The sequence below is a fragment of the Embiotoca jacksoni genome, unplaced genomic scaffold (genome assembly GCF_022577435.1).
Source record: "Embiotoca jacksoni isolate LCO1_2020_lvr unplaced genomic scaffold, fEmbJac1.0.p SCAF_19, whole genome shotgun sequence".
In the NCBI taxonomy this organism is placed as follows: domain Eukaryota; kingdom Metazoa; phylum Chordata; class Actinopteri; family Embiotocidae; genus Embiotoca; species Embiotoca jacksoni.
In genome coordinates, this window is record NW_027185329.1 from 1,061,286 (window position 1) to 1,075,000 (window position 13,715).

At 42.8% G+C, this 13,715-nt stretch overlaps 1 protein-coding gene across 1 annotated transcript in view; it reads left to right on the forward strand.

Moving 5' to 3' along the window:
* The first annotated feature begins 342 nt into the window (after positions 1-342).
* Positions 343-13,715, forward strand: part of LOC138200354 (tensin-3-like) — a 39,545-nt gene continuing 26,172 nt past the window's right edge. The window contains exons 1-12 of the mRNA XM_069152940.1: positions 343-409; positions 5,042-5,216; positions 5,748-5,798; positions 5,890-6,012; positions 6,091-6,155; positions 7,766-7,849; positions 8,034-8,146; positions 8,821-8,881; positions 8,968-9,043; positions 9,655-9,784; positions 9,919-9,984; positions 11,304-11,396. Coding sequence (XP_069009041.1) covers positions 5,067-5,216; positions 5,748-5,798; positions 5,890-6,012; positions 6,091-6,155; positions 7,766-7,849; positions 8,034-8,146; positions 8,821-8,881; positions 8,968-9,043; positions 9,655-9,784; positions 9,919-9,984; positions 11,304-11,396 — 1,012 coding nt within the window. The 5' untranslated portion in view covers positions 343-409; positions 5,042-5,066. The remainder of the gene's footprint in view (positions 410-5,041; positions 5,217-5,747; positions 5,799-5,889; positions 6,013-6,090; positions 6,156-7,765; positions 7,850-8,033; positions 8,147-8,820; positions 8,882-8,967; positions 9,044-9,654; positions 9,785-9,918; positions 9,985-11,303; positions 11,397-13,715) is intronic.

Below are 13,715 nucleotides of genomic sequence, written 5' to 3' on the forward strand. Positions count from 1 at the left end.
ATATAAAGTGGGATTAAGTGCATTTGTTTTTGAGGTAAAAACAGCAGTTTTTGTGTCTTTTGTTGGTACAAACTGCAGTCGATTTTTTTTTATTAAATCACACAGAGCACAGATAAGTTTAAAGATCACCGTGTAATCAGCTCACAATCCCAATTGGCAGCTGTATCTGTGTTTGTGAAAGAGGCGCTGTGGGATTTATTCACACTGCAGACCAAAAGAGGGCAAAGTGCAAGCAGCGCTGTAGCAGTACAGTTTATCATGCTCTTTCTCCTCCTCCTCCTCCTCTTCCTCCCACCTCATGTCAAGTCTCCACCTCGTTTTTTTTTTTTCTTCAGTCACACGCAGACTTTCACTCATCTGGCTTTCACACTGCTCTGAGTTCTTCCTCTTCACTGCAGCCGAGGCCGAGGTAAGACTTTTTTTAATTTCCTCTCTATCGCATGTAAAAAAGTTTGAATGAATGTGAAGCAGCTTGAAGCTTCCCTGAATGTTAATGCTGCCACCGATGGTGGCCCCAAGAACCCATCACATTTCAGCAGGAGCATGTTGATGGATGGTAAACCTCAGGAGGGGAGGGGAGTAGGGGGTGGTGGGGGGGCTGAGATTAGCCCAGTGACACATTAAAACACTGAAGCCCCAGGACACGTGTTTCAACTGGGATTTAGAGGACATTTAATCTTGTATTAACGTCTTAAAAGCCTGCTTGTCTCAGGACAAGTGAAGAACCCTGCCAGAGGGGTGTTGGAGGTGGGGGGGAGGTGAGGGGGAGGTGGGGAGGGATAATTACACTTATTACCAATGCAAATGAAGGGAAATTCCTCTGAATGAAGTGACATGACTTTGATCATGCTGGAGGGTTTTTATTCCATGTATTTATGAAGAAAAACAAAAACACAACAAGCTTGTATAACTTAGCAGGAAATCTTTGTGGGGGATCAGTTGGACTGAAGGGAGATTAGTTTAATGCTCTAATAAAAAAAAAGAAAAGAAAAGGAGAATAAAGGAGGAGCAGAATGGAGACGACAGACTGTCACAGATGTCAATTTCACTTCTGGTATTTTTTTAACACTTTCAATATCAAGCTGATCCGTCAGCTTGAAAGAAGGGAGGGTGTTTTTCAACTTGTAAGGAAATGAAAGAAAGAAAGAAATAAAGATGTTTAATCCATTTTGGAATGCCTTTCTTTTAAAATAGTGGAATAGAGGCTATAATTAGATGTGGCCAGTTTAGGCCTCGAGGACTTTTGCTGAGTGGCGTGTGTGTGTGTGTGTGTGTGTGTGTGTGTGTGTGTGTGTGTGTGTGTGTGTGTGTGTGTGTGTGTGGTTAGGTCGCACACTTCCGTTTGTTTTGGTTCTTTCAGGCGGAGAGCGCTGAACAGATTTAGATCGCAGCAGCAGCCGAAAAACGTCGGAAAGAAAAAACAAAAAACGCCCAAAAATACATAATTGGAGAGCAGCCGCTCATTAAGATTGTTTGTCAAACGTTTCGGCGAAGACTCGCTCAAACAACGGAGACACGTGTTGGAGGCTGAAAGACCCGTTTTTTTACACCTATGTATGAAAACAAGTCGAGAACAGACTTGTCTTTTTTTGTCTCTTTTTAGTTGTTTTGCGTGTATTTTGTGGTAATTTTGCGTGTCTAGTATAGTTTGGGTGTCAATATTTAGTCAATTTGCGTCTCTTTCAGGTTATTTTGCATCTCTTTGTCGTCTTTTTGTGTCTCTTTGTCGTTGTTTGATTGACTTCCAAACAAAGAGATGTAAACAGTCACTTCAAACGGATGCTCTGTGTGAACCCTGACCCTCTTTCGACCCCTTTTACCCCTTTTGACCCCTTTTGACCCTTTTTGACCCCGGTGCCCAGTTCAGTGTTCTGTACATTCACACAGTTCGCATAGTATCTCAAAGTTCATCCCTGGTAAGAAGCTCGTGAGGGATTTGGTCACTGATATGACACGAGCAAGTCCTATTGATTGGTCTTTTTTGATTGTTTTTTCTCCCAAAATGAATAATTAAATAAATTAAAACTGCAAGCAGTGATATGCTGGCCCTCGCACGGTGCACTTTGGGGAGCCGGCGGGTCGGGTCGGGGCGGGACTGTTATCAAAGATGTAATGTTTGAGGAAGATCGGAATATGTACATAGAAGTTACAGTCACTTGTAGTTTCATGACGATACGGTCAAAATGGCCGCCACGCCACAGGCACACCATTGGACGAAAACAAATTCCTTTGATAACTTTTCATCTCCAAGGTGTTAAGATAGGACAGACAAAACTTCAGGTCGGTACATTAATGTCTGTCAGAGGAGTTCGTTAAAATACAACAGGTGCGATTTGCCAAAAATGGCGACTAAGTTAAAAATGGTGGACTTCCTGTTGAGTTGAGGTCATGCTGCCAAGAGACTTTTTTGTACATCTCGATGTGATACACATATCCAAAATGTTGCTGCATGTAGGTAAAACTAGATGCCGGGGCTGCAGTTTATGCGAGCCGTTTGGCCACGCCCACTCACAAAACACATATCAGATGTATCGTCTCACCACGCGGATGTATGTGCCACATTTTGTGAGGTTTCAAGCATCCTTTGACCTTAAACATCGACTTCCTGTGTCATAGCGAAACATCAAACTTTGCCGTATCGCCACGGCAACGCTCTTTGACAAAGTCGAACGAAATTCTCAATATATCATCAACCACATGTTTAAGCTATTCTGACCCAAATTTAGGTTCATGTGATCAACCAGCTCGATGTAGCATGTAAAAGTATGAAAAGTGTCATTTCCACTTGCCACCAGGGGGCGCTACGACTATGAGCGAATATTACCACACAAGTGTCTTCAGGGCCGGACTGTTAGATGTAATGTTACAGTCACTTGTAGTTTCATGACGAGACGCTCAAAATGGCCGCCACGCCACGGGCACACCGATCGACGAAAACAAATTCATGATGCCAAGAGACTTCGTGCATGTAGGTAAATGTAGCCGCCGCGGCATCTGTGTAGGGGGCGCTAGCGAGCCATTTGGCCACGCCCACTCGCGTGGGCCCTAATTATTTTAAATCGTCAATGAGGTGTTTAAATTGTGGATACTCAATATGCATTGAAAACAAATACACAGCAGGATCTTATAATAAATGACCTAAATATTAATAAGAGAGGAAATCATTTTCATTTCACAGAATCTACAGGAACATTTTGGTTATTTTTTTAATGAATATTTTGAACCTTCAAGCTCAATTTTGAAGTGATTGTTGACACTGCTTCATCGGGCCTCGGATCAATAACTCCGTCCAGGATCCTGTTCTGATAATATCACGTTAAGTTTTGAACATTTTACCAACCTGGCATCCTTAATGAGGCTTTACAGATCACACAACCAAAGCATTAATGTACAGATGAGTCTCTCGACTGTGCGCGTGACATCATATCAGTATTTATTGGGTTCAGCGTAAACTTCTCTGCTTCTGAAATAGACTGCCAACAATTAAAATGTGTTTTTTTTAAATAATAAGAATATGATTGTCAATGACGTAACCTCGGTCTTCGGTGACCTCGTAAAAACCAAACAAGCCCGCTTTGATCGTTGGGGTGAGACGGCGAGCGGCTGCGGTGGTTCCCAGGACGTTATTCCTGCTCGTATCACTGTTTACTCTGCTGCGGTCACATGGTCCGGGGTGAAGGCGAGGTTAACCGCCGCTCTTTGTAAACGCTCTTCCTTTTCGCTGCGCTACACGAGACGGTTTCACTACAGTAGAAGTGCACAAACATGCATGTCATCTCAGACGCCCATATGCCGACACAGACCACAGAAATGATCCGACTCAGAACGGTTTTTTTTTTTTTTTTTTACGCAGGAATGTGGGAGGAAATCTTCAGGATCTCAGATTAGACTCTGAAGTAAAAAAAAAACCAAAAAAAACAGAAGAAAAACTAGACGTGTTGCAAAAGAACATTCAGACACATTTTGTGCCGCTGAAATCCAATAAAAAGTAGACAAGGAAGATTTTAGATAGAACGGTCTATTATTGATTTGAAAAAGTTTGCTCTTTGTTTTTAGTTCAAATATTTGTGAACTGGCAACAGACAAGACGAGACAATTTATCAACTACAGCTGCAGCGCAATTAAAAAAAACTCCAGAAATGTTTATTTGGTAATGCTGTTTACTGTTTTTTAATAAGCCTCTCTTTTTGGACGTTGCGTCATCGCTGTGTCAGACTACAGGTGTAATAAGTTATAGAAAGTGTTGAACACTAATTGGCATCGAATTACTAAAATGTTTAGGAAGTAGCTAAAAACAAACTTGTTCAGTAAACACTGCCAGCAGCTAGTTAGCGTAGCTTAGCATCGGGAAAACAGCCTGTTTGTGTTCAAATGTGACATGTTGAAATTGTCCTCTAATTTGGTCAAAGTCAATCAATCAATCAATCAAACAACCAACTGTAAGTATTTCTGAATGGTTTAGATGTCCTGAAGGTGGTAAAACTAGCGCTCGAGCTGAAACGACAGAAAACCACATTAATGGCTTCATAAATCCTGTAATAAATGTTTTAATTACTTTCTTAATATGTTTATTAATGGCAGCTTATCAGAAAGTGTGACAGATATAACTTCTCCTTCTTCAAATATAGAACCAATTAATAAATTTGTTGTTGAGTCACGTGAATGTAAAAAAAAAGAAAGTCCAGTCACATTTTCCGTCCTCGTCAGAATCAGCGTTCCAGTTTTAGTGTTGATGAGTCATGAGGTTACCGTTCGTCATCTCTCCTCCCGTGACCAGACCGGCCCGGCCCGGCGGGGGGTTTCCACTGAGTAAGCTCGACCCCACTTTGTTTTAGCTTCACATCCAGTAAACGGATTTGCAGGATTTCTGAGGCTGACCGCATTTGAACTCAGATATTCGCCGGGTGAAGCCGAAACAAATCCGCCGTCCAGCTGATGTGGCACGAGCTTCAGACAAACCAAAAGTCTCACTTCTCTAAATCTTCCTGGCCTCTTTTTTTTTTTTTTTTTCTTTCTTTCTCACTTCCTGGATGTTTCGCAGGCGCCCATGTGACTGAAACCGGGACATGGAGGAACACCATCGAATGGATCTGACCTACATCACCGAGCGCATCATCACCATTTTCTGCCCCGCCGGGTGTCCGGAGCAGATCTACCTGCAGAACCTGCAGGAGATCGTTGCCATGCTGCAATCCAAACATGGACACAACTACATGGTGAGACGGCTGGAAGAGAGATTTTTATTTTATAGTTTTGACTTTGTTTTTTTCCAATATTGAAGGAAAATACAGGAAAAAGCCTCGAATGAGTGTTTATCATAAAGTTACAATGTGGATTTGCTACATTGATTTAGTCAACCCGCCTCAGAAGGTCTCAGCAGAACTTAACAGTCAGATTTTGTTTTTTCGGGGGGGAACAGAAAAGCTTCAACACGCCTGCTTACAGCCAAAGTGTTCCTGAGCCTGTGCAGTGATTTCCACTACAGGATTGTGGCTGGTTTTAAAGCAGTGTCATCTGAGGGGCCCACAGCCGTCCAGCATTGTTCCTTAACATTTTTGGTCCCATTTTTGGGGAACCCTGTTGCCATGGCGCCACAGTTCAGGTGGTTTGCAGCGAATGTTTTTTCCCCTCGGACGCCTCAGAAGGTCCCAGTGGAACTCGGTGTTGACAGTCTGACTCTGGGGGACCAATTCTACGGTGACACAAATAAAACCCACATTTTTCTCATGCCAACACCTTTTTTTCAGCTCATCAACCTCTCACAGAGACACGTTACTATCGCCCAGATGAACCACAAGGTAAATATAACGAGTGCCAGACTGAATTGTGAAATATCGCAGCGTGATGCGCGTGCGCTGGTACAATGCCTGTTTGTTTTGTTTCCGTCAGGTTCTGGACACCGGTTGGGTGGATCTCTTGGCTCCGAGCCTGGATCAGATTTTTAACGTGTGCACGACGATGGAGAACTGGCTGCAAACGCATCCGAAGCACGTCCTGGTGTTACACTGCCGGGTAAAACAGCGAAGTGATCTATGAGACGTTCGGTGAGCACTTGAAGTTTATTCGTCCTGACTCTGGTGTCCTCTGCAGGGAGGTAAAGGCCGGCTCGGAGTCCTGGTGGCGTCTTACATCCACTTCAGCTACATGTCGGCCAGGTAACACTGATGAACACTGACTTTATGAGGACCTTTGACTGGATATAAAAGTGTTCGTAGCGTCCGGGTCTGAAAAATGAGGCCGATGCGGAAGTGCCTTAAAGCTGCATTACCTCCGAGTGCCACTAGAGGTCGGCTTTAAAAAAAAAAAAAAAGCCTCCATAGACTCCCATTCAACTTCTCTCATCAAATCCAAAGTGAATAAAATGTGTCCATCAGTTATCTCGGTGTTGTTAGATAAAGTCACTCCTTCTTATTAGTTTTCTGGAGGTCCATCTGAAAATAATCCCTCATTCATTAGAAAAGAAGATTCAAGAAGACCTGTTTTTGGGGGCGTGTCTGTTTGATTGACAGGCCTGTGGTGCAGTCAGGTTACAGCTATTGGTGGGCGGGACGTAGTATCGTCAGGTTTCCTCCCCCAGCTCGTCCAAATATGGTCACTTCCTGTTTTCAAACTGCTCCGATGGTTGCTGCTTGGTTACAATGTTGCTCAGGAAACGAAGCGCCTGGTACTAACGTGATTAAAATGGATGTAGCGCTTTATTGCTGCTGCATCAAAATCAGCATCGTTGCAGCTGAGAGTTTTTAGAAAAGGTCACAACTAGTTTTTTAATTTATTATTCAGCTCTAATTTACAGTTTTTGATGAGTTGGAAGTAAAAATGTCAAGCAGGCCAAACTTTTAAAAACGATCACAGTCTAGAGAACAACTTCTCATATTTACTACAAAGTTTTCATGTTCTGAGAGACATTAACTTGTTTAACTTAATTCAGTTTCTTGAAGACTTCTTCTCTTCTTAGAGTTGCACACGTCGGGATTATCTGCGTGATTTCGTCAACGTGAAGTGATCAGTAACCGTAAACCAACGACGCCGCGTTGAAATTCGTTGTTGGAAGTATTTGCGACTCAATGAGCGCAGACAGAACAATTGACTCGAGTGATCCACTGTACGTCTCCAGCAGGCAAAGGCCAACACGACTGATTGACGGGACTTTGAACTCGGCTGTTATTTGATTTTCAGGCAGGGATCATGTTGACGTCGGACAGAAGTGAATTTATTTACGATTAATTTACTTTTACTGCCGGACTCCGTCAAAACATTGTTCATTTTCCCTTTATTAAGGCTGGCGTGACAGATTGTTGCAGCATCAAACTGCAGCATATCTTGAACTTTTAGTCACTTCATCATGACTAATCAGTAAAAGTCAGCTGAAGGCAAACCCCCCTCCCCCCAAAAAAAAAATGCAGAAAAGAGGAAACTGTTGGTGTGCACACGTGTGTGTGTGCATGCTGTTCATGGCCACGCCGCTGACTCAGCGTTGAGAAATATCTGATTATGACCATTGTCCCTCTGGCAATGATCTATGTGCTTTGTGAAAGGGAGTGCACATGTGCAAAGGTTTACGAAAGAAAGAGGTGATATCACGTCTGGCATTTAGGTTTTTATTTGTTTTCACATATACGGTGTCGCTTGAGATTTCTGAAAGGAAAATGACCTAAAAATGTAAAAACACAAGTGTCGCATGATCCTCATCAGCAAATCAAAGTCCCTCCGGATCTCCGACCCAACGGGCGACTAAATATCCTCTGAACATGTGCCTCTCTCTCAGTGCAGACCTTTCTCTCGACCACTTCGCCATGAGGAGGTTCTGCAACGACAAGCTCACCGCTCTCATGACGCCCTCGCAGAAACGGTAAGACCCCGGGGTCGAAGGTCAACTCCGGATCGGCCCTTCGATCTCCGATTGCGGACCGAAGGGATGCGGTGTGACGGTTGACCTGCGAGGCCTCTAATCACCTGACTCGTCCTCCAAAGCTGTGAAACAAGGGAACTCAGAGAAAACCAGATGCAGGATGTGTTGTCTTTTTGCTCCGCAGGTATGCGTGGATGCTCGGCAGCGTGTTGAAAGGAGGACTGAGGATGTGTCCGTCTCCGTCTTTCCTTCTCTGCGTCGTTCTTCACGGCCTCCCGAAAGTACGAGCGGATGGAGGTGAGCAGCCGAGCTACGATCTGAATCAGATAAATAAACAGCAGCTGAGAAAGAAGTAGCGGGAAAAATTGAGGGTGGGCAGCGACGATTGGGAGAAACTCGCTGTTGGAGAAGGTCGTTGCCGTGGCGACACAGTTCAGGTGGTTTTGCAGCAAATGTTTTGCCCTCAGACGCCTCAGAAGGTCCCAGTACAACTTGACAGCCTGACTAACATCAGATTTTGGGTGTTTTTGGGGAACAGAAAAGCTTCAACAGCTTACAGCCAAAGTGTTCCTGAGCCCATGCAGTGATTTCCACGATGGGATTGTGGCTCATTTTAAAGCAGTATCATCTGAGGGGCCCACAGCCGTCCAATATTGGTTCTCAGCATTGTTTTTTTGCATCAGATTTTTGGTCAAATTTTTGGGGAACTTTGCTATTTCTGTAAACGTCAGGAAACACGTCACAACTCAAGAACTCAGAGCGTTTCAGGAAATGTCTGAACTCGTGAGTACCGCAAGGGGGCGGCATTAATGTCGACTGAATACGGTAAACACGACCCCATTTGAAGGAAGCACAATATATAAAATCTTGAACACGCTTAAGGCAGAAGTTGGTAATATTTCACCTCGTTTAATTTCCCGTAAAATTTCCACAACCAACGTACTTTATGAATTTTTCTGGTTGTTTCTTAGGATGCTGCCTCTTCCTGAGGGTCTACCAGAGTCTTCAAGCCGTCTGCACATCAGCAGTCTAGTAAGGACGACCTCGTTCACGCTCAGTGAAGGCGGCGCGATGGTAAGGTAACCATGGTAACGATGCGTGCTTTATCTCCACCTCAGCCACGTTGACGCAGCTCACACGGACCGGCTCTACTTTGTGCTTCAGCCGGCTCAGCTGCTCAAAGGCGACATCATGGTGAGCGCTAATAATATCTAATAATATCATCTGATCAATACGTACACGACTTTTATTTCAAGCAAGTTTTTTTTAACTAGTTTGTGTATTTTAAACTCTTATTTATTTCAGGACTCGGAATACATTTTTCTAATTTTTGGGCTTTATGTCACCAAAATGTAAAAATATTTTCTAAAGTTTTCCTGGAATAATAATAAACAATGTTCAGCTCACTTGATGTTGAACTAATAACACAACCACTAATACTACTATAAATATTCATAAATCAGGTTTAAATCTCTAAATGCATCTTATTATTGTATTTTTCAGTGTTATTCAGTTGAGAAGTTTTTCACGAAAATTCGTATATATGTTTACTGTGTTGGCGTGCTGCACATATCTGAATATATTTACGTATGTTCAAGACAAATCAAGTCTAACTAAATACTTGATAACAACAAAAATGATAATAAACTTTTTGTGGCACAACGTGCAGCCAAAAGTGCCAAATTATTTGCTCTTTTATAACATCTGATATGTTGGAAAGTTATAAAATATATTAAAATAAATCAAAATGAGTGCGTGAAGTGCGTCAGTAAACGGGGACGCGTGTGTTTATCTTGTGGTTTCAGGTGGTTTGTTACGATAAAAACAACCGGGCGGCGAGCCGTCAGGTCGTCTTCCGCCTCCAGTTCCATACGGGCCTCGTGCTCGGACACAGTCTCGCCTTCTCCAAGGCCGACCTGGACTGCGCCAGCGAAGGTATTTTTACGTTTCAACGTGTCACAGATAAATCTGTCCGTCTGTCTGGAACCACATCAGCTGTACAGGTGTTGAAGCGTCAGGTTCACCGTCCAGATGTCTGATTTCTCTCTTTTTTTTTATATATATTTCAGATCCTCGGTTCCCAGAAGACGGGAAAGTGGAGCTGCTGCTCTCTGACAGTCCGGAAAAAATAGCAGGTAAGATTTGATTTATCTTTTAATCAAAGCCTGTAAGTTACAGAAACATCACAAGCACATTTCTGCTCTGCTGGCTTCATCACATTGGCTGCCGATCTGTCCGACCTGTTTCACCCCGGCAGCGCTTGTTGTTGGCTCAGATCTACGGACCGGCAGCTTTTAGTCGTTCCTGGATCCGGACTGAGTCTCCGGGTCGACCGGGTTTTCTCAGAGGCACTTTGGAACAGCCTTGAAAACATACTTATGTCCAATTTTCAAATTATAATTCAAGGTTTTAAGCCCCGTGTATAATTTCAGGTCATATTTTGGGTTCATATTTCCATTTTTTTGTTATTATTTAATAATAGTTAGTCTTTAATGTGTTTTTTTTAATTTTGTTTTTAATGCTTTATTTCGATGGCCCTGAAGTTGTGCTCAACGTATGTTGTGTGTAAATAAGCTATAAAGATAAATTCGACTAGAAATGAAAGCGAAAACCAGACAGCATAAGTCACAAATCCACTTTCATTTCTATTCAAAGGCAGAGAAAAGAAAGAGTCACAAAATTCAACTCTGCATTTAAAACTTATATTTTTACAGGTAAATAAAAGCCCATAAATCTTTTCTTTTTTTTTTTATTCTAAAGGGGAAATTAGAAAATGCTGCATTTCTTCTACGCAGATTCAAAAAGAGTTTCCATGTTGAGATCTTAAAGAAGATTTATTTTTTTACTTATTTGGCAACAGAGTTAATAAAATCAAACATCTGGAGTCCCAGACAGACTCATTATTTTGGTCACAGTGCTGCACCGAGCTTCATTGTGTCTCTTAATTCAAGCAGAAGAGACAAAAGTGACTCACTCACTCACTCACTCACTCACTCACTCACTCACTCACTCACACACACACACACACACACACACACACACACACACACACACACACACACACACACACACACGAACACTCGGCCTCCACTCGGTCACCCAGGTGGGGGCAGTGTTGGACGCCGTCCGACCCCCAGAGCTCACAATCACACGCCCAACAGGAAGTAATAGGAGCGGTTATCACACACACACATCTGACAGGAATTCAGATAGCAGATACTGTACGCAGGGGAAAACACACACACACACACGAAAACACACACATTCAGAGACACACACACTGACGAAGCACATAGAAATCCAACAATTACAGCTCACATCATTATCTAAATCACATTTGAAATTAGATCTGGTGCCAGATGGACTCTGTGTGTGTGTGTGTGTGTGTGTGTGTGTTGTTGTTGTTGTTGTTTCGCTGACTCCTGACCAGCCGCTGACTGTTTGTCGTCTGCAGGCAGAGAGCTGTGGCTGAACGGGCGCTGTGTGACGGTGGACTACGACACTTTGGACCCGCTGGTGCGACGTGACTCGTATCAGCTAGAAACAGGTCAGCTGCTTTTCAAATTTCACTTTCTTAATTATTTCTATCTTTTTCCTGTTGTTTTAAATTCCTGCGGCCTTAATGATTAAACAGGATTTTACAGGGAAATATTTAATCCGGACGGAGAATCATTTTTGGACAGAAATGAACTCGTCTGCTCGAATATTAAAAGATTTATTTATTTCAGATTGTGTATATTTTGCATTTCTGCTAATAATCTTTAAAAGCTTGCTGAATTTTTTTATTATTAAATGTATTTATCTTGACTTCCAGTCAGCTTGTTGCATGACCGGCTGCTGACTTCACCTTTTGCTCCGTGTTTGTTTCACAAAAAAAACCCGTTAACGGTGCAACAAGAAAAATATTTTATTCTTTCTAACATGTGAGATAAATTTTGATTTTTCCAAATGTTCTCATCTCGGGGAGAAAAACAGATGACGTACATCCAAGAAATGTTTTTTTTTCTGCAGGTGCTGGAATTGGAAGAGAAAAATGCTCGTAGCGAAAAGAAAAAAAAGGCAGAAGTTGTCACGCTGCTGAGCTCCAACAGTGTTTTTTATTAATAACCGCTGTGAATCTTCTTCAGGCACAAATGGAATTTTTTTAAAATCTTTAAACGATCAACAACAAAAATCTCCTAAAAAAAATAAAAATAAAGGTGAAATTACTGAAACAAACAAAAAGAAAACAAATATCAAATAAACACAAAATAATTATTAAAAATATTTCATGTTATATTGATCTATTTTTTTCCCTAACACGCCAAAGTGCGTAATGCACCCATCTGTCCACCAGAAGGCGTGATGTCGGCGTCAGGTTTTAGTGCCTAACATAATTACGGTTGAAGAAAACATCGTGGTTTGGCCTTCAGAAGATCTTATTGATCGAAACATTGCACAGCAATTATTAGTAAAATACTTTGGGAGCACCACAGTTCACAGACTAGACTTTTATTGTATTTCGAGGCAACGCTTATAGAGATTTTACTTTTTCGGTGATTTTATGACAACTTTTGATGTCAAGATGTTGACAACAAACGTTATATTTTAATTCATATACTTGAAAATTTTCTTCAGGGGTTTTGGTGTAAACGTTAATTTCACCTCATGATGTTCCCTCTGGGATGCAGCTGAGTTTTCACACGGTCAGAACATAAATTGGGCAGCGACGGCTGCTCGTCAGACCGAAAAATATCCTCAAAGATGTGAAACACGACAAAAAATGTGTTCCTGGTTTCTAGCCCGTTTTATCTCCTTGTTTTGGTTTTAAAAGCGTGTATTTCAGTCTCAAACACACTTAAAGAAGCTAAAGAGACAGATCATTTCACCAGGAGTTGCTGGAGACCAAACCAGAGTTCAAATTAGAGTAAAAACTCACTTAGATTCACCAGCTGGACTCCAACGGGACGCTTACATTTGCTTTGTGTCTGTGGGATGTGGTTTAAGCCCTCAGCGACTTTACGAGGTGATAATATGTCAAATATGAGTGTTTTTTTTGCCTCAAAAGAGGCCAAAAAAAACATCCATTAATGTATTTCTGGCTGCTGTTCAGGAGTTATTTGGCTCGGCGGGTGCAGATCCAGTCGGCTTGGACCGGCCGTCGCTGCGGTTCGGTCCTGCGGGGAATCGGCTGGTCGTCAGTGTGACAGCTTACAACTGTTGTGGTCACAAAGTTCCCTGAGAACGGGGCGTAACGACAATCACCCCGACAGAACCTGTGTGTGTGTGTGTGTGTGTGTGTGTGTGTGTGTGTGTGTGTGTGTGTGTGTGTGTGTGTGTGTGTGTGTGTGTGTGTAGAGGGCGGCTGTTTTTCAAGAAGTTTCCATTTAGTTAGAATAACTGTTCACACACACACACACACACACACACACACACACACACACACAGATGGAAGAAAAAAAACCTAACAACACACATCCAGACAATCACTTTAAAGTGGCGGTTGAGGTTTCAGCTCCGGCTGTTTTACGCCATTTGCTAAATCTGCCCCAGCCAGCCATGTAATTTAAGATAGGCCGATCAAGTGGGGGCGGGGAGGGGGGGGATGTAATGGAACATACACACACATGAACACACACACACACACACACACACACACACACACACACACACACACATGGCCATTATCGTTAACACGCGTGTGCACACGAGCGTAATGAGGGTGCAGTGACGCCGCCACAGGTGGTTCTACTTTACCCCCCCTCCCCTCCCATCCCTCCTCACCACCCATCCCACAACCCCCCCCCCCCCCCTCCTCCTCACCCCTCCATCTCCCCATCTTCTTTTACTCTCTCTTCTTTTCTTCTTCTCTGCCTCTTCATCTTGT